Source organism: Trichomycterus rosablanca, chromosome 19 (genome assembly GCF_030014385.1).
Source record: "Trichomycterus rosablanca isolate fTriRos1 chromosome 19, fTriRos1.hap1, whole genome shotgun sequence".
In the NCBI taxonomy this organism is placed as follows: Eukaryota; Metazoa; Chordata; class Actinopteri; order Siluriformes; family Trichomycteridae; genus Trichomycterus; species Trichomycterus rosablanca.
Window position 1 is genome coordinate 25,828,652 of NC_086006.1, and position 21,611 is coordinate 25,850,262.

A 21,611-nucleotide genomic window follows, 5' to 3' on the forward strand; every position below is an offset into this window, starting at 1 on the left:
AGATACTTTCTGTCCTCAAGTCCAGAGCCAATCAGATACTTTCTGTCCTCAAGTCCAGAGCCAATCAGAGACCTTACTGTCCTCAGGTCCAGGGCCAACCAGATACTTTCTGTCCTCAAGTCCAGAGCCAATCAGATACTTTCTGTCCTCAAGTCCAGAGCCAATCAGAGACCTTACTGTCCTCAGGTCCAGGGCCAACCAGATACTTTCTGTCCTCTAGTCCAGAGCCAATCAGAGACCTTACTGTCCTCGAGTCCAGAGCCAATCAGAGACTTTCTGTCCTCAAGTCCAGAGCCAATGAGATACTTTCTGTCCTCAAGTCTAGAGCCAATCAGACACCTTACTGTCCTCAAGTCCAGAGCCAATCAGATACTTTCTGTCCTCAAGTCCAGAGCCAATCAGATACTTTCTGTCCTCAAGTCCAGAGCCAATCAGATACTTTCTGTCCTCAAGTCCAGAGCCAATCAGATACTTTCTGTCCTCAAGTCCAGAGCCAATCAGAGACCTTACTGTCCTCAAGTCCAGAGCCAATCAGATACTTTCTGTCCTCAAGTCCAGAGCCAATCAGAGACCTTACTGTCCTCAAGTCCAGAGCCAATCAGATACTTTCTGTCCTCAAGTCCAGAGCCAATCAGATACTTTCTGTCCTCAAGTCTAGAGCCAATCAGATACTTTCTGTCCTCAAGTCTAGAGCCAATCAGATACTTTCTGTCCTCAAGTCTAGAGCCAATCAGATACTTTCTGTCCTCAAGTCTAGAGCCAATCAGATACTTTCTGTCCTCAAGTCCAGAGCCAATCAGATACTTTCTGTCCTCAAGTCCAGAGCCAACCAGATACTTTCTGTCCCCAGGTCCAGAGCCAACTAAATACTTTACATATTTAAACATGCAGACAACCAACCGGTCTTTACCCTCTAGTCCAAAGCCAATCAAATACTTCAAGTCCTGAGCAAACAGAGAGAATACTTCTTGTCCTCAAGTCCAGAGACAACTTAACGCTTTCCATCCTAAATCACAAAGCTTACCAGCTACTCTCTATCCTAAAGCACAGAGCCAATACAAAACATCTCACCCTTAAGCCCAAAAACAATTAGACATCCAATTCCAATCCTGAACCCAGAGCTAATTAAATACCTAAAGGTCAGAGCCAATCAAATGCTCTTAACACGTGAGCACCTTTTCATCCCGGTGCCAGAAACAATTATGATTCGTTCCATCCTCAACGATCAGATCCAATTCTTTCAACCATGGAGCTCTTTTCCATCACGTCACCTGAAATTAATCTGCTTCTTTTAATTCTTAAATCTATACCAATCCATTTTCACTAGATCTGGCAACACAATAAAAGAAGCTGAATGCAGATGCAGGAGTAACTGGAACGTGTGATTGATAACCTGGAGTGCAAGTGTACTGGACCGGTTCCTTCTCCTTCGAATAAGAAAATGAGCAAATCGTACAGCTAACAAGCAAAACAATCATTTATTTAATATAGAATTTATTTATCGATTTATTAAAAGCTGAATCGACTACAATAAGCTTCACAGAGAAACAAAGTGGCCAGTCCATTTCCTACATAAAAAAAGAGACCAGTATGAGTCTTGATTATGCAGAATGGGTTTGATTACTAAGCTCTTTCTGCACCATTTACACCAATTACACACTAATGCAGATCCACTCTACAGAACAAAGTCCACAGGCAACGAGTTCAAAAAGCGCCCGCAATTTTCTCTCTCTATTTAGCATGATGACCTCTAATGTTACCGTAATGTCCATGGTTGGGAGGGGTTCGAATTTCACATCAATTTATCCTTCTCGCTCCAAAACACAGAAGTACGCCAGGCTTTTATTTAATCTCACGCTATTTACATTCATTAGCGTCTCGGATCCCTGCTGTGGATTAACGAGACACACTGATACGGTAACGACGGGGCTTTACTAAAGCGCAGAATTATCTCAAAAACACAAACAATGTGTCAGTGCCGGGAGTTACGTTTGTATCCAACCTGGCCAAAAGTATGTGGACACCCAAACATCACATCTTAATATTACTGTTAAATGTCTCTTTTTAAAAAGGGGTTTCCTGTTGAGAAGGTTTTTAACTACATTTTGGAACACGGCTGCAAAGACTCAGATCTATATAACCACATGATCACTGGGCAATAAGGTCTGGCTCTTGGTCATTCCAATTCAACTCAAAGATGTCAACAGGAGTAGCTCAGAAGTTAGGGTACTGGACTAGTCCCTGGTTCAAGCCCCACCACTGCTAGGTTGGCACTGTTGGATCCTTGAGCAAAGCCCTTAACCATCAATTGTAAGTCGCTGTGGATAAAAAGCGATCACTAAATGCCAAAAATGTAAAGCTCAGTCGTCTAGATGATGGATTAGTAATCAAAAGATTGTTGGTTCAAGCCTCATCACTGCCAAATTGCCTCTGCTGGACCCTTGAGCAAGACCTTTAAACTTCAATTACTTAGACTGTATTTAGTCCTTCCACACACAAACTATTCATCTTTAAACAAAGTTCCACTAAATATAAAGACATCAGTTTCCTTTGGCAGCTTCCAAATCCAGATTTGGCATTAAGGTTGTCCGATGGTGCAGGGTGTGGTTTTTACACCACTCCAGCCGTGTGTGAAGCTGTACAGCCAGGAAAACCTGCCTCATTTCTTCTAAAGTTGCTTCCAGAAGCAGTTTGGGGAAGGCCCTGGCCTGTGTACTTTACACCACTCTAGTCAATAACAGACATTGCAGACGGTGTGTGCGGCTACTCAGACACAGAAATATCTTTAATATCTGTGATTTTTTTGGTTGATGGTTATCGCTGTTCATAGGTTGTGCAATAGGAGACGATTCTTACCCACTCTGGACATGTATTCTCCCTAAACCATCATTACATAACCAAAAAAAGGCAAATCTAATCCAAATGGTGGAGCTGGAATGAGCCAAGCGTCTTATTGTGGCTCTCTCGGTGGGTTAATGACAGTCCGGACGTGTTCACTCGCTGCCCATCACAACAGGAACATCATTAGGCTACAAAAATCGGTCCTGTTAGAGCGCGAGCTTCCCAAATTCAAGCCCACACGGGACATCACTCACAGGATCCGCAAACACGGCGCGATCAACGCTGCTTCGCCCGCTCTCACGCCGCGCCTGTCTTTCACTTCCTAAAATAGGCCGCCTCGTTAGTGTAGCCCGAAGAGCTTTGGGTGGAGCGCGGCCTAAATTCGAGGAATGAAACCCCGGATTCGACACGACGTTCAGTCTGACTGCGTCAGTGTCAGATATACGCTGTAATGACGTCCGTATGACAACAAATGACGTCTCATGACACAAAACATGTTCACACCTTCCTGCAGTCGCACCAACGTTATTAGTAATGCAATTCTGCTCATTTTAACCCGAAGATCCTTAACAAGCTCAAATATAAACATGGACTCGTTCTTGACCTTTACTAGAGAGCATCACTGTTTTAATTATTTCTAATGATTCTTTCAAATGGTAATCATTTTATGACAATTAATTTTAATTAACAGCTTCAGCCTGGACAGGCCGGCAATCCATCACAGGGCGTCGGCCTCGGACACAGCCAATCATGTCTGGAGTAATGTCAAGCACTGCTAAGATTCGAACCCAAATCTAAACAGTGGTGGGCTAGCATATTGCTCGCTGTTCCACCCGAGCCTGCGAGTACCTGATCAGCCTCCTCTGTAGAGAGGATTTTAACTGATATCTAACTTATAAGGCAGATTATTTAGATGCATGACTTATACAGAGATTACAGCGATAACGATACCGCAGTTTTAGCTTACTAAGCTAACCATTCAAACCAACAGGCTGAGGCTGCACAAACCACTAGAACGCAGAAACTGTCCCTGACGAGCCCGAATTTACAAATAAATTCCACTTGTGCACCTTTATACATATTAAACATCAATGAGAATTACTCCGAATAACTCAGTTAGTTGCACCGCATTCATGAGCCGTGCCGCACCGAATGCTGGGATTGCCTTCAGCGCTGAGGAGGCGTCGGACGCTCCCTCGTTATTCAGTCAGATCATCACTCAGAATTAAGGCGCCTCAGTAGGAGCATTTTAAGGGATCTAGGAATTTAGACACGCCCTCTTCTCGGGAGAGTAGGATGACGTAAAATGCGTCTGTGTAGAGAGACCACGAGGTTTTCGAACTCAATATGATCAAAAGTATCTGGACACCTGAGCACGAGCTTGTTAGGACGTCCCATTTCAAAAACAAACTGTATTAAAATCGAGTGACCTGGTCGCTCAGGTGGCGCAGCGGTAAAACATGCTAGCACACCAGAGCTGGGATTTCTAATACATCATATCGAATCTCAGCTCTGCCATCCGGGTGGGCTGGGCGGCTGCATGAACAACGTTTGGCTGTTGTTCATAGGGTTAGGGACAAGCCGGATCATGGGTCCTCATAAGTGGTGCAATTTCGACCCCTGCTGGCTGATTGATGGCGCCTGCGCAGGGCTGAGGAATCACGCTGATCAGGGTGTGGCTCTCCATACACAAGGCTGATTCGCATATGAAGTTGGTACTGCACACGTGTGTGTAAACGTAAATGTATGGTTGGGCATAACAGGGGGGCAAATACTTTTTCACCACAAAGAGCAGTGACTCAACATCCAAATCTGAGACTTTAAAAAGGCCTCTTTCTTTCCCCTGGACCGAGCAGTGGACGGTGCAGGACAACAGATCAGTGATACCTTCGTGCTGTTTGTCAGATATTCCCGCCTTCCTCATCTTCTTGGGCGTCTTCATGAAGAGCGGGAAAATGGTGCGCAGGCCCAGGATGTCCACAAACTTGTGACAGTTTTCGCCGCCCTCTGGACCGATCATGCCGTGGTCCAGGACCTTCAGAGCGCTCAAACGGGAGAGCTTCTTCTCCCTACACGTAATCACACACAGTAAGGTGAGACACACAGGTGCATTGTGGGATGCCAGAAATGTGCTCTAATACAACTTTGTCAGCAGCCAATCACAGACCTGAGCATCAGGTTCATCAGCTGAAGCCCCTCCCCTTTGAGGAAGCGGTCTCTGTTGGCTGGCAGCATGAGGCAGGAGCAGAGCGCATCGAACAGGTTCTCCATCATCTCCTGCTCCTCGGGCGTGGACGGGTTGTGTCGCTTGAACACCTGAGATACAGAGATGTGTTATTAGACGTTTATAGCCAAGGCCTCACCTAGTTCATGCCCCGTGAAATGAGCCGGTTCCTGTGCAAAATGCATATTGCTGTAAAATGTTTGTGATTTAGCACTTTTCATCCGTGTAGCGTTCATGTGCTCCGCGTTTACTGGTTTACTTGCTCTATTAGGCGTCCAAGCAATCCTACGGCAATTCAGTTAGCACTCGGTTAGTCAAAATGTCCAAGATGTCGAAGTTTAAAGCAGCTAAACACGACAGAATATGAAGCCTTGCATCGTCGCTGATGGTTATAGGTTTACATTCATCTATTAATGTTTGTTTGTTTGTGTTTATTGCCATTCCAGCTCAAATGAGGCTATGTACATGGCATTAGAGTTGGGTTCGAAACAAAGTTTAAGCTAAATGAAAGTTAATGTACTATATTTGGCTTTTAATCTTTAGGTAATAAAAAAAAAAAATCAGGATTTTTTGTGGGTTATTGCGTTCAAAGAGGTCTTTCATATTTGTGTCTCTGTAAAATACTTTTCTGGTATCTTCGATGGCTTGGCATTCTGTAAAAATATATTTTATTGTCAATTGTGATCCACAGTACTGGCAGTTTGGCGCATCTTCTCCCAAGAGAAGGCGTCTGTGCGTCAGGGCTGAACGTCCTATACGGCATCTCGTTAACACCGTTTGGTCGTGTCTTTTTATTGGATACTGGATAGAGGTCCTGTCGAGTCGTGGCTTGATTTCGTACAGTTTGTTGGCTGTGTTACGATTCCATTCCTCCTGCCGTGTGTTTTTACAAAGTAATCTGACTGTGTAGAGGGCATCAGTGGGTGGGACATAGCACCAGGCGATCTGTTTTTCTGCAGCTTTCTTTGCCAGGTCGTCTGCTTTTTCGTTGCCTGTGATATTGCAGTGGCTGGGGATCCAACAATACGTGACGTAGACTCCGTGTTTTCTAAGGTCTTTCTCTGTAGCTAAGAGCTCATCTATTAATGTAGCTGTGCTGTTTATCGTAGCTTGCATTAATTCTATCATTAAATAACCATTAAAGGTGGCACTTTTCTTTAAAAATCCATAAAATCTGAGATTCTTAAAAAACGAGGTCCGTGAAATTAGGCCCATTTCCCTGTGAATTTAGTAGGACCCTACTTATAACCCCTTCATCATGTGATAATGACAGATTAATGACATGAAAACTCAAATGCTTAATGGCATCGGTTCCAATGAGCAACAGTGTTGTTCATAATTCCTCTAGGGCTTGCACCATTCTCGCAGTGACTGAGGAGAGCCGTAAACTAGCAACATCAGACCCAACATTATGTGTAAAGGGGCCCGGACGGCTGGAAACACTAGCTCATTAGACAGCTGCGCCACCACAGCACCCAAATTAGCCTCTTATAAATACATCACAATCATTTTGCAGCTTACAAAGTGATTAAGGTGACCTTAAATGTTCTAGAGGAACACTATATCATAATGTAAGGACATTTTAAAAGAGCAAAAATGGTTTAAATGGCAAATCTGAAACATCTGGGGCTTGGGAGAGCAATTATTTCCTTATAAATGACACATGGAAGAGTGGTGATCCAGGAGTAAACAGCCCAATAAAAGATAGATTGAAGGGTATTAAGAAGGAAACCACTCCTACCAACTTGTCTGGTCATTCCAAAAAAGACTGGACAATCCCTAAACTGTTTGCTGTAATGTTCTACGAACAGACCCATTCTGATTGGAACACTTAGTCTGCCAAAAATATGTTGGGTTTTTATTTGAGTTCTCTTAGTGTTATATTTTATATAGTCTAAAGGTCCTCGATGTGACGACCATAATAAGAGCCAATCAGAGCTCCTCGCTGAAGACGTGCACATCACGTGACTGAATCAGATAAATCGCCGAGTACCAGGATGTACACAGACACGTCCGACTGCTCGGCTAACGAGGCCTGACACTCACAAATGCAGCCTCAGTGTGAGGAAATGCAGAGAGACGCATGAGAAGAGACAGACGGTGCTGAACTTCTGATAGTGATGGACTTTAAGAAAAAACAGAGAGATGGAGGAGAAGGGAGATCTCACCGAGAGCTGCTGCAGTAGCACATCGATGCCATCAATCTCACCCAGCAGCTCCCTGGTACCTGAGAGAGAGAGAGAAATATGATAAACATGAGAAATCATTGGGGAAGGGAAATGTTCAGCTGCAGCTTGTGCCTCAGGACCGGTGTGGGAACACTGGTTTTACTGGTCAGAGTGGCATTGGGAAAGAAGAGAGCGATCAGTCTGATTGTTGTGGTATGAAGAATGTGAGGTAATGTGGTGAGATTTACTACAGTACTATCACTGAGAAGAACTGGGCTTCATGTTAAAATCATCTGATTGGTTACAGCAGCACTGGGATTGGAAGCTGCACTCTCGTTGGATACTGGGAGGAGAACTGGGTTTGAAATTGGTTACAGGACCAACATCTGGGAAGTGTATATAAGATAAAAAAGCATTGGGTTGGGAACTCTAGTCCTATACTTAACTTAGAAACTAAACTGTAGCCCTATACCTACCTTAAGATATTTTGGGAACTGTACTCTTATTGGTTACAGCAGCACTGGGATTGGAACTGTACTCTTATTGGTTACAGCAGCACTGGGATTGGAACTGTAATCCCATTGGTTACAGCAGCACTGGGATTGGAACTGTAATCCCATTGGTTCCAGCAGCACTGGGATTGGAACTGCAGTCCTGCTGGTTACAGCAGCACTGGGTTTGGAACTGTAATCCCATTGGTTCCAGCAGCACTGGGATTGGAACTGTAGTCCTGCTGGTTACAGCAGCACTGGGATTGGAACTGTAATCCCATTGGTTACAGCAGCACTGGGATTGGAACTGTAATCCCATTGGTTACAGCAGCACTGGGATTGGAACTGTAATCCCATTGGTTACAGTAGCACTGGGATTGGAACTGTAATCTCATTGGTTACAGCAGCACTGGGATTGGAACTGTAATCCCATTGGTTACAGCAGCACTGGGATTGGAACTGTAATCCCATTGGTTACAGCAGCACTGGGATTGGAACTGTAATCTCATTGGTTACAGCAGCACTGGGATTGGAACTGTAGTCCTGCTGGTTACAGCAGCACTGGGTTTGGAACTGTAATCCCATTGGTTACAGCAGCACTGGGTTGGGAACTGTAGTCCTGCTGGTTACAGAAGCACTTGTTGATGTAGACCCACAAGATACAGAAGCATTGTGTTGGAAACTCCGGCATTGGGTTGGGAACTGCAGCATTGGGTTGGGAACTCCAGCATTGGGGCATTGGGTTGGGAACTCTGGCATTGGGTTGGGAACTCTGGCATTGGGGCATTGGGTTGGGAACTCCGGCATTGGGGCATTGGGTTGGGAACTCCGGCATTGGGGCATTGGGTTGGGAACTCCGGCATTGGGTTGGGAACTCTGGCATTGGGTTGGGAACTCCGGCATTGGGGCATTGGGTTGGGAACTCCGGCATTGGGGCATTGGGTTGGGAACTCCGGCATTGGGGCATTGGGTTGGGAACTCCGGCATTGGGGCATTGGGTTGGGAACTCCGGCATTGAGTTGGGAACTCCGGCATTGGGTCGGGAACGCCAGCATTGGGGCATTGGGTTGGGAACTCTGGCATTGGGTTGGGAACTCTGGCATTGGGTTGGGAGCTGTACTCTAATTGGTTACAGCAGCACTGGGTTGGAAGCTGTAGTCCTGATGGTTACAGGAGCATGTGTTGCTGTAAACCCCCAATATACAGTAACACTGGATTGGGAACAGTAGTCCTATAATTATTTGAACCACTATGCTATGTACTGTGGTCCCACTGGTTTCAACAGCACTGGTTTGGAAGCTGTAGTCTCATTGGCTATATCAACACTAGGTTGAGAGTTGCGCTCTCATTGGATACAGAAGAACTGATTGATAAACATAGACGTTGGACATATAGAAGCAGCGAGTTAAGAACTGTAATCCCATTGGTTACAGCAGTACCAGCCCCACCACAACACTGATCAGAATGAATAGGTCACTACAGAGAAAAAGCCAAAGCATGAATAATTGATTGATTCCGTACTGGTGGAGTAATGAGCCGAGGGTTTTTAGACTTACTGTCGTTGTTCTGAAGCAGGATGGCCAGGATTTCGCTGCAGTACAGCTTGTTAGCATCGAATGGCGTCTTTGCCTATTAGGAACAGAAACACACACAACACACTCGTGATGCACACTCAGAGTTTTATGGGATTCAGAATTGACTTTTATTTTTAGGTGGCATCAGTAATGACTGGCATCCACGAGCCAATTACAGCCTCACGACCTGCTGTAATGGTATCAGGCAGAAACCAGCAAGATGATCCTGTTTCACCTTTTAATGGCTTTATTTGTGAGATTTTAGGATCACGGTTGTGCTGCACACAGACAGTCCAGTGCAAACCACCTTACCTACCATCACCCCCCATACTCCCTGATACCAAATCCCACAGAATCATATAAAACGATGAGCGCCATTAAGCATCATTAGTGATAATTAAAGATCTTCTGACCTTGATTCTCTTAAGCAGCCACTGCAGGAGTCCTTGCTGAGCAGCTTCGGTACAAAGTCCTGGTCTGAACTCCGCCATGTTCTCCACCACCGCTGAAAGATCAGATCATCAGTTACTGAGGCGGTCCTGACCATCCAGTAGCCACGATGTCCAGGACACAGACTTTGATAACTGATATTCCATTAATGAATACACTATACTCACAAAAGTATATCGACACCGTAGTAAAAGGGTTAGATTTTATGCTTTTATGCATTAAATCCTCATAATAATATTGTTGGAGTAGAAATAAACAACGTCTGTCTTAAGCCATTGCAAGATGTTGTAAGCAGATAAGGAACAACAGTTAGCACAGAATGGTTAATTCCAAAGGTTTAAGCCCAAGCTTTAGAGTAAGTGCTGAAACTGTAACATGACTAGAGCGGTATAAAGGGAGGCCAACAGTTTTGTTCTTTGGTTTTCGGGTAATTTACTGCTGTAAGAACCCACAATTGTGTTTCAATAGATCTTCTTCAATTCAGTTTGTTGGTTTGTTTAACTTCGTGTGCATTCCCACCACAGTTTTCCATGATAACACAAAACACTGGTGCAATCATGAACGCTAAGCTTAAATCACGTGTGTTAAACTCAAGGCCCGTGGGCCAAATTCGGCCCACCACACCATTTTATGTGGCCAGTGAGAGCTTGTTTATGATCGTCTTAAAATACACTGTACGATCGTACATAAACTGCATCTCCCACAATGCATGTCGATTTTGTGACCCGCAAAGTGACCGCATCCCGCCACTACATGGCAGTGTTTCCACATTAGCGTTTAACTGAGGCGGTTCTCCAACAAGTGATGTTGCGAAATATTTACAAATAATCCCAAAATGTACAGTTGGATATGTTACAATCGGCCCTTTGAGGGCCACCATAATGCAGATGTGGCCCTTGGTAAAAATGAGTTTGACACCCCTGGCTTAGATGTTTGTCAGGGCTTCTTTAAGAATTCCAGAAAGAGAGATCAGTGAGCTTTTGGAAACATTTTGGAAGCTTGCTGAGTTCTAGGAAGGTTCACTACTGTTTTAAGTTTTGTCCATTTGGAGATAATGGCTCTCACTGTGGTTCATTTTAGGACTAGGGCTGAATTAATTGCTTTGTAACCCTTTCCAGACTAAAATACAGTATGTTCTCTCTTTGAGAATTGTGTTTAATGGTGGCTTAGTGTGCTGCTTGTTGAGACTTCACATTTCTGAACAAGTTCAATAGATTGACTAAGGGGGGAATTACTTTTTATTAACTAAAAGTCAGTTTGTGCTGGATAATTCCCTAAATAAACAAAAGTGATCATTTAAAAACTATTTATTTGCTCACTCACCAACTACCACTGAGATCCAATCAGACGCCACCTACCATCGAGATCAAGTGGCAGCGCTTCTATCAGTCGGTTGGCGTCTGCACAAACATGATTGGCTAATAATTGAGGGAAGGGGGGTAAGCCAAAACAGCCAAGCCATTGGGGGGGTGCACTGATGCCAAGCCTGGATAGAAATAGGAGGGTTGCCTCAGAAAAGGCATCCAGCATACAAGCTGTGCCAAGTGTGATATGTGAACCAAATCCACTGTGGTGACCGCAAACACGGGAGCAGTCGAAAGCAAAAAAAAGATCTGAGCAATCCAGTAAAAACACGACAGTGACTGATGGCAGAAGAGAAGAGACGGATTGAATAAAGCTGCATGTTTTATGACTGAACACCCGGGAAGCCTCAGCATGAGCTGCTCCATCATTCATACTAGAACGCACAAAGACACCTGATTACTCAATCACACAGAGACACAGGGGGGCAGAGACACCCGAACAGAGGAGAGAGGACTGACAAATGTAAGAGCGAACCCTGAAGAGTGAGGCTAACTTTACGGCAACACACTTTAATCCCCCGACAGGAAGGAGGAGTTCAGTAAGGAATGAATGGCAAAGAAAAAAGAGGATGATGAAGAAGACAAAATAAAGGTCTGATTCAGAGAAGATGGCTGCAGTCGTGTCTTTTATATCAAGAGAATGAAACAAGAATGAAAGAGTTTTAAAATGCATTAAAATGTGCATTTAATAAGAATTGTATTTATTTTATTATTATTAGAATTTTAAAGTCATGTTTACACACTTCGGTTACATTCATGACAGGACAGGTCGTATCCACTGGGAGGAAACCGGAGCTCCCAAAGGAAACCCACACAGACACGGGGAGAACATGCAAACTCCACACGGAAAGGACCCAGACCTCCCCACCTGGGAATCAGACCCAGAACCTTCCTGCTGTAAGGCGGCCTCGTATGCATCTCTATAGCTGAAACGTGATGGTGGCTGGACCGAACGGAGTGTTTAAACATGTCATACCTAACGTGTTGTGAACTCCGTCTGCCTCTTCCTTCACCGTCTCGTCCAACCGCTCTATGTTCTGCACCATCAGAGCTACGACCTGCCCCTCCAGCTACGACGACAAGATACGGATTAATGACGTCACACTGGCAAAAGAGACCAAAAGTGCAGGTCCAGACTTTTACTCTGACCAGATTAGAACCATGGAGAACCTGTCCGGTCATTTTGGTTTCAACGTAGTTGGGAATAAATTCAGGCCAATTTATTGTGGCTGCGTCCCAAATCACACACTATTTTGCTAAATACTTTATCTGATTAGGGCGTGTTGTCCATTTCTCACTGATGTTGTCCAACCTGATAATAGGTCTGTTGTGGCAGAAAATATCATTTTCCCATGAAGCCTTCCTTCCCTTTAAGCTTTCACAGAGGTCATTATTGTTTATAACACATTTTTTTTATTCTGTGGCTCTTCTTTGCTTAGTATCATTATTATTATTATTATTATTATTATTATTATTATTATTATTATGTAGGCATAACATGTAGGCACAAATGAATAACACTGATTATCTCTTCATCACCTGTTAGTGGGGGGGATATATCAGGCAGCAAGTGAACATTTTATCCTCAAAGTTGATGTTAGAAGCAGGAAAAATGGACGAGCGTGAGGATCTGAGCATGAGCCAAATTGTGATGGCTAGACGACTGGGTCAGAGCATCTCCAAAACTGCAGCTCTTGTGGGGTGTCCTGCAGTGGTCATTATCTATCAAAAGTGGCCCAAGGAAGGAACAGTGGTAAACCAGCGACAGGGTCATGGACGGCCAAGGCTCATTGATGCACGTGGGGAGCGAAGGCCCCAACCTTGGGGTCTAGTGGAGTCCATGCCTCGACTGGGCTGTTTTGGCAGCAAAACGGGGACCAACACAATATTAGGAAGGTGGTCATAATGTTATGCCTGATCGGTGTATATAGACCTAATACCATATATGAAAATAGTAATAGTTATAATTATTTTATTAACCATGGATATATTCGTTTACTGATTTTCAATGCTTCTATTTGCACTGCTGTTAACTGCAGAAATCCCCAGAAATTTCCCAAATTTAGGACATTTGCAGAGCCATTTATTGTTTATCACTCCGTTTTATTTCGTGGCTCTTTAGTCACAGTATCGTAGGTTGAGTATCCTTCAGTTGGGCTCTATTCCGGGGTCACAAGTCGCTTGACCGCCCTGTGACAGTGTGGCTACGCTCAATTTAACCACTTATGAAAGCCGAAACTTCGACGCGACCGAGCTCTGTCGCTTTGTTATAAATTGCTCATCTTTTCAAGAAGCTCTGCGATAACGCTGGTGTGTTTAAAAAATTTAAATCCAAAGCTCGCTCTTCCCTCATCGCCAATTCCCTGTCAAATCGAACCCCTGTGCATCGAGTCAGAAACATCATAAATCATGAATGGCGTGGCTACGGGGCGTCTCTCGTCTCTGACGCCGGGCTGATTCCATGACTCGTTGCTCGTCTTTTCTAAATGTCATCACTTCCCGACTGAGAAACGCTGATCGATCTTCAGCGCTTATTATAGCGCACGGCAATCAAGGTGTGACGTTAACGCTCAGGCCTGCTAGCATGGAGATAGTCGACTCACTGTTTGACGTGAGGTTTTTAACACACGTAACTGCAACGAGCCCGGAGGGTAAAAGGGAGCGAATGCAGGCCAAACGTACAAACATCAACCTTGTTAAAGGTACTAATCTGGATCTGCACGTATGAAACTGTGATTACTGACTAACAGCGTTAAATTAATTTAAACACGTCTTGTTTCTTAATGTATTGGGGTTTTTTTTTACCCTTTATTTTCCAATTTAGTCATTACCAATTCCCCACTGAATCTGAAGTCTGCAGAATCCCTGATCTGATCATTATACATACCAAGCTATTCCCATTCTTATGCCTATTATTATTATGAATTTATTACTATGTATATAGACCTAATACCATATATGTAAATAATTATAGTTATAATAATTATATTTACCATAAATATACATGTTTACTGATATTCTCTGTGTTTTTGCACAATGCTACTATTTGCTAACTGTACCTGTACTAAGCAATAACAAAGTTGAATCTGTCTGTCTGTCTATCTATCTATCATCTGTTGGTCTGTCTGTCTGTCTATCTATGTAATCTGTCTGTCTGTCTATCTATCTATCATCTGTTGGTCTGTCTGTCTGTCTGTCTATCTATGTAATCTATCTATGTAATCTGTCTGTCTGTCTGTCTGTCTGTCTAACCATCACCAGATGCCCTCACCTCACGTGTCCAATCAGTAGCCGCTTCAGATCACCTGCCAGTTGTCTATCTACAGTCGAAGTGCTTTTGGAGAGCCACGCTAAGCTTCATATGAGCAACCCCCCCCCCCCCCCTCCCCACACACACCCAGATTAATCTTGAAGATCGCCTATTGCAGAGGCAGCAGGAACAGACCACGTCCAACCTTTCCTTCCCCAAACACGGCCGATCGTATTTGTGTGGACGCCTTGGCAGATCGTGGCTCCGCTGAGATTTGAACCCATGAGTCTGAACACTCCGCAGCGGCGTACTAGGGGGCTTTTCTAGCATAAAAATAGCCAAACGTGACCGTCTCCCCAACCCCCAATTTGATTTGTTACTTGTAAATGTGCCTACTGTAACACGCCAACTGTAATACCGCTAGTATGTGTGTGGGTGAACATGTTCCTCACCAGGGCGTCGATGAGGACTTCAGCACCTTCCTCGCTCTCGTGGAGGGTGTCGACATCAGTGAGCTCCTGTAGCAGGTCCACCACCACAATGGCAATATGTGCCAGAGGTTAAAGGGAACAATCAGTGTCTGAATTTTACTTCTTTAGTTTCATCCTATAGCTAAAAGGCTTTTTCACTGTTTCATTGCTTTATCTTGGTCAGGGATGTGGTGGGTCCAGCTACTAAATAATCACCGGGCACAATGCAGTATCACACCCTGGACAGAAACCCGCCCCTCAGACAATCATAGCCAATCGTGTCTGGATGTATGCAGACGCCCGACTGGCCAATAGCACAGCCGGGAATTTAAACCCTGGATGCCACACAGACGCCCAGCCGTGGTGCTACCGTATCTACTTGCATCTAATGTGTGACATTTTGGTAACTCAGCTTCGAACACAAGTACAAGGGAGAGAGAATGTAGTGCAGAATTATTGGGACGCTGCCGAATTTTGACGTCATGTTTTACACACTCCGCTCCACCTGGGGATCGAACCCAGGACCTTCTTGCTGAGAGGCGACGAGCCACCGTGCTGCCGAGCTAATGTAAAGTGGGCGGAGTCAACAAGGTTGCACTGATCAAACTTTTAAGCAACGTTTACACATTTTCTTCTCCAATTTTAGTCATTTCCAATTCCCTACTGCAATACCTTAGCTGCTTGTACCACCCCATTCTGTCTTTTTTTTTAACAAACCGAATTCTTACAAAAGCCGCAGTACGTACAGAGAGACACACTATGCTACATGTGTTCCTCCACCAATCGTGCAGGTGCCTTGACCAGACAGCAAAGGATGCAGCTGCGAAGCTTCCCTCCTTGGACGCTTGGTCAGGTTGGTAGCACCGCTAAAATTTGAACTTGAGCACGAGCTCAGAACTTTCTGAACCCTGAACTTAAACACAACTAAACACCTCGTAGATGGAAATCACCAGAAGCCTGTATTAAAGAGTGATAATTAAAGGATATCAGTGTTTTCGTGGCTGAGCAGGCCGAGCAGAGAATGGACGGCGTTCAGCTCCACCAGCAGGTGATAAAGCTCCGGGATGGTGGTGATCACGTGCATCTCCTGGATGATGTCGTTTAGATCCAGCTCGGATTCCATAAACCTGCAAACAGCCACAAATAAACACGTGTGGGTGAAGCTCATCGTTTTACACAGCCTTTAAGGTTCCTCTATCATTTGTAAACACCCTACAGAAGAGTATCAGCAACATGTTCAGGACTTGTATTTTCAGTACAGACAGAGCTTGTGTGTTCAGACTGAACTAACTGCAACATGAGCCACCTCAGTGATTTATTTATTTGTATTTATTTATTTGCTGCATGTGGTGTAACTCTGGGGTAATAAGCTACATGTGGTGTATCTTTGGGGTAATACACAGCATGTGGTGTAACTCTGGGGTAATAAGCTACATGTGGTGTATCTCTGGGGTAATAAACAGCATGTGGTGTAACTCTGGGGTAATAAACAGCATGTGGTGTGACTCTGGGGTAATAAACAGCATGTGGTGTAACTCTGGGGTAATAAACAGCATGTGGTGTAACTCTGGGGTAATAAACAGCATGTGGTGTGACTCTGGAGTAATAAGTTGCATGTGGTGTGACTGAGGTAATAAGCTGAATGTGGTGTATCTCTGGGGTAATAAGCTGCATGTGGTGTAACTCTGGGGTAATAAACAGCATGTGGTGTGACTCTGGGGTAATAAACAGCATGTGGTGTGACTCTGGGGTAATAAACAGCATGTGGTGTGACTGGGGTAATAAACAGCATGTGGTGTAACTCTGGGGTAATAAACAGCATGTGGTGTAACTCTGGGGTAATAAACAGCATGTGGTGTAACTCTGGGGTAATAAACAGCATGTGGTGTGACTGGGGTAATAAACAGCATGTGGTGTGACTCTGGGGTAATAAACAGCATGTGGTGTGACTCTGGGGTAATAAGCTGCATGTAGTGTGACTCTGGGGTAATAAACAGCATGTGGTGTGACTCTGGGGTAATAAACAGCATGTGGTGTGACTCTGGGGTAATAAACAGCATGTGGTGTGACTCTGGGGTAATAAACAGCATGTGGTGTGACTGGGGTAATAAACAGCATGTGGTGTAACTCTGGGGTAATAAACAGCATGTGGTGTAACTCTGGGGTAATAAACAGCATGTGGTGTAACTCTGGGGTAATAAACAGCATGTGGTGTGACTCTGGAGTAATAAGTTGCATGTGGTGTGACTGAGGTAATAAGCTGAATGTGGTGTATCTCTGGGGTAATAAGCTGCATGTGGTGTAACTCTGGGGTAATAAACAGCATGTGGTGTGACTCTGGGGTAATAAACAGCATGTGGTGTGACTGGGGTAATAAACAGCATGTGGTGTAACTCTGGGGTAATAAACAGCATGTGGTGTAACTCTGGGGTAATAAACAGCATGTGGTGTAACTCTGGGGTAATAAACAGCATGTGGTGTAACTCTGGGGTAATAAACAGCATGTGGTGTGACTCTGGAGTAATAAGTTGCATGTGGTGTGACTGAGGTAATAAGCTGAATGTGGTGTATCTCTGGGGTAATAAGCTGCATGTGGTGTAACTCTGGGGTAATAAACAGCATGTGGTGTGACTCTGGGGTAATAAACAGCATGTGGTGTGACTCTGGGGTAATAAACAGCATGTGGTGTGACTGGGGTAATAAACAGCATGTGGTGTAACTCTGGGGTAATAAACAGCATGTGGTGTAACTCTGGGGTAATAAACAGCATGTGGTGTAACTCTGGGGTAATAAACAGCATGTGGTGTGACTGGGGTAATAAACAGCATGTGGTGTGACTCTGGGGTAATAAACAGCATGTGGTGTGACTCTGGGGTAATAAGCTGCATGTAGTGTGACTCTGGGGTAATAAACAGCATGTGGTGTGACTCTGGGGTAATAAACAGCATGTGGTGTGACTCTGGGGTAATAAACAGCATGTGGTGTGACTCTGGGGTAATAAACAATATTGTGTTTGTATCATTTGTTCATTATATTTTACAGATCCAGAGAAAGAATGCGGATGGACTCACTTTTCCGGGTTGTCCGGGAATTTAATCCTGAGTTCCTGGTTCTTGTAGGATCTTTTCTCAAAGGTCAGGATCATTTTCTTCACCATGCTCTCGTCCACCGGCTCCCCCTGTTAAACAGACAGTGACGTGTCAGATGCTGGAGTGATCTAGGGGTGCTTGGTTTGATCAAAAACCAAACATGTGGCAGCATTTTGATTCTTATGCAGGGATTTGATAGTGGACACAGGAAGACCTGCAGTCCTGGGGTCCCAAGATGCTGTGCAGCACCCAAAAAAAAGATCACAAAGGTTAAACAGCCGGGTGTGTTCATGCGTTCGTTACCTCTGGATCCACCTCGTCCTGGTCTATAAGCTTCTCCAGGATCTTCTCTCTGTTCTCCGGGTCAATAATATCAGCTTCCATCATCACTGCGGCCCTCTCCCGGCTCGACGTCTTCTGCTTCAGTCGTGATTCCTCAGCGCCATCTTCCTCCCTCACCCGCTTCCCTCCTCGCTCCGGCTGTCCGTGATGCAAAACACATACTTTATTATGAGTCCTAATTCTAATTCTAAACTAGTCTGCAAACTTACGATCTGTGGGTTGATGTCCAAACCAGAAAACTAACAAATAAAATCTCAAGTGTTTGGAATTCTACAGGTACATACAGCCTACTCTAGGTCACCTGACTGATGAAGAAAGGCGTTAGTTAGTTGGATCGCTGTTTGTTTTACTTCGATTTACAGAGCCTGAGGCGACATAAAGATATTTCACCAAAGGTAAATTTGTTTGTTTGTTTATTAGGATTTTAACGTCATGTTTTTACAGGAACAGTAGTTACTCATTACACAAGGTTCATCACTTCTCAAGGTTATATTGTACACAGTCATGGACGATTTAGTGTCTCCAAGTCACCTCACTTGCACGTCTTTGGAATGTGGGAGGAAACCGGAGCACCCGGAGGAAACCCACACAGAAACGGGGAGAACATGCAAACTCCACACAGAAAGGACCCGTCCTGTCCCACCTGGGGATCGAACACAGGACCTTCTTGCTGTGAGGCGACAGTGCTACCCACTTAGCCACTGTGCCACTGTGCCACCCCATCAGACACCTAAAGAAGGTTGCAGGATGACCTGAATACTGCAGGAACAACAGCTACATGGAAAACAACAATCAAAGAGATGCACTGCAGTCATATTTGTCTTTATACTCTTAAAAAAAACTGCTAGATTAAATAAGAAAAAAGCACAAAATAGCTGACAAATCAGCCCACTAATGAATAATCAGAAAAAAATATATATTCAGCTCGTCGTTTTTGGAGAATTAAAGTTTTATATGTGATCCCAACCACCAAAACCACAGTGAAAAGTTAAGGAAAATTAATCCAAATACGGGGCTGAAATGTTAACTTTAAGGAATTAATAATATTATATTAAATACAGTAATACAATTAACTGGATTCTGAATAGATAGAACTTACTACTGTAGAACAATTCATTTACACAGAAACCATGCTGTATTCCAAACCTCCTGGCTGTATTCCAAAGCGATACACCCTTTAAAAGACGTACACTACATAGCAAGTGTGGGTTTCTAATTAGATGCACTCGATAGTGCACTAATGTAGTGTAGAAGTGTTAAAATTAGAATACGGCCGAGCTAGTTGTTGTTAGCCATACCGCGGGCTATTTAAGTCGTTAAAAGTTCATAAATTAAGCACACTGAATGGTCAAGAAGAGTTTATTACTAACTTACCTGATAATTCAGGAGCTCTCCGATATCCATAGTCAATGTTTGTTTCTAAAAAATCCTTATTTGAGGGTAAAATTAGCTTTAGCCTGAGCGCCGCCGGCAGAGTTTAAGTCTTATTCATCGGAGCTACTGAATAAAGACTCAGAGACTCTGAGAGCAGCAGCGGCCCCTGCAGGTTGGGAGAAAAACAGCAGGCTTATACGTTCAGGTCCACCCATTAGGGGGGTGCTAAAACTTTTGCATACATTATGACAAGTCTGACAAGACAAGACTGAATGATCGTAACACACACTTATTCATCTAGAATAACTTTCACTAATGTAATACTTGTGTTGTGTTGCGGGTTTTCTAAACTGATCTATAAAACACTATATGGGGACAGTGGTAGCCTAGTGGGTAGAGCTTTGGGCTGTCAATTGAATGGTTGAGTGAGTTCTGCCATGCAGCCACTGCTGGGCCCTTGAGCAAGGCCCTTAACCCTGTCTGCTCAAGGGGTGCTGTACAATGACTGACCCTGTGCTCTGACTCCAGCTTCCAAACAAGCTGGGATACACAAAGAAAGAATTTCATTGTACTGTAGATATATAGATGGATAGATTCAACTTTATTGTAATTGCTCAGTACAAGTACAAGGCAACGAAATGTAGTTAGCATCTACCAGAAGTGCAAATAGTAGCACTGTGCAAAGAATAACAGAGAATTTCAGTAAACATATATCTATGATTAATATGAATATAAAGTTATAACTATAGCTATTTACATGTATGGAATTATGTCTATATACATAGTACGATATACATAATAGCAATAATAACAATAAGCATATGAATAAAAATGGGTATGTATTATAATAATAACAGTAATATAATAATAAAAGATTAGTTAGGTATACATTATAGTAATAACAGTAATAATAATAAAATGTGTAAATAATAACTATACAGCTGTAACTATAACTATACATATATATGTATGACAGTTGTGGTCCGGGGTGTTGATGGTATTAACGGTGCAAATGATAAATGATAAATTATAGGTCCAGTGTGTCGTCCAGGGTGTTGGTGGAGTTAGCGGTGTAGTGTAGTGTCCAGTGAAGTAATTACTGTACACCTGTATATGTATAAATAACGAATAAAGGTGTTCTATTCTATTCTATTGAAATTACATGAAATGTTCTGACAAAACAATGAACCAACCACAAATGAAAAGTGTTTTTGGAATGGCCAAATCAAACTGACATTAAATTTTGGTATAAATAGCTTTTCAATGACCTGACACCAACCCTATTGAAATAGTTCGTCCATACAATAATCAACTAAATGTGTCAGAAAACCAACACATTTAGTTAAACTTTAGTAATTCTGTAGAGTAGAATGCTCAAACATCTAACCAGAGTTGACAACGTGGTTGATAGTGGTGATTAGTGGAGAATTAAGGAATGTAATAAAACATCAGGTTTTCTTCATGTATATTTATTTATATTCTTGACCAGCAATTTCTTATTCATATTTTTAGTAAACCCACAAAACTAAAAACCTAGAATTAAACAATCATTTAGTTCAGACAGATCCCTGGAGCTGCGTGCCATCTACACTACCTGCTGGGCCACCGCGCCACCAACAGCATTGTCAACAGTGATTGGCTGTTATCACAAAAGGAATAGATATGGAACCGCACGCCTATAAAAGCGTTCACCCTCACGTTCTCCTGATTTTATACGACTTACAGTTCTGAACCAAAGATGGCAAAGCAAGTCGCCCTGTTGCTCCTCAGCGCTTTCATCTCCACTGGTACGTAAATAATTATATTAATATATTTAACTTTACTTATACTGTACATAATAGTAAATATAACTTGTACAAGTTGTACATTTTACTGTCAATATATTGATACAAATATTCATAAATACTACAATTATAGGCATAACACATTATATACTGAAATAAATTAACATACACTATATGGACAAAAGTACTA

General features: G+C 43.4%; 1 protein-coding gene across 1 annotated transcript in view; it reads right to left on the bottom strand.

Annotated features, from left to right (window-relative positions):
- The window catches only part of ctnnbl1 (catenin, beta like 1), a 40,178-nt gene extending 20,428 nt beyond the window's left edge, over positions 1-19,750 (bottom strand). The window contains exons 1-11 of the mRNA XM_063015292.1: positions 19,638-19,750; positions 18,225-18,401; positions 17,904-18,010; positions 15,816-15,959; positions 14,815-14,908; positions 12,089-12,182; positions 9,712-9,803; positions 9,281-9,353; positions 7,234-7,292; positions 5,009-5,157; positions 4,729-4,910 (exon numbers count right to left, since the gene is read on the bottom strand). Of these exons, the coding sequence (XP_062871362.1) occupies positions 4,729-4,910; positions 5,009-5,157; positions 7,234-7,292; positions 9,281-9,353; positions 9,712-9,803; positions 12,089-12,182; positions 14,815-14,908; positions 15,816-15,959; positions 17,904-18,010; positions 18,225-18,401; positions 19,638-19,667 (1,201 nt within the window). The 5' untranslated portion in view covers positions 19,668-19,750. The remainder of the gene's footprint in view (positions 1-4,728; positions 4,911-5,008; positions 5,158-7,233; positions 7,293-9,280; positions 9,354-9,711; positions 9,804-12,088; positions 12,183-14,814; positions 14,909-15,815; positions 15,960-17,903; positions 18,011-18,224; positions 18,402-19,637) is intronic.
- Between the last annotated feature and the right edge of the window lie 1,861 nt (positions 19,751-21,611).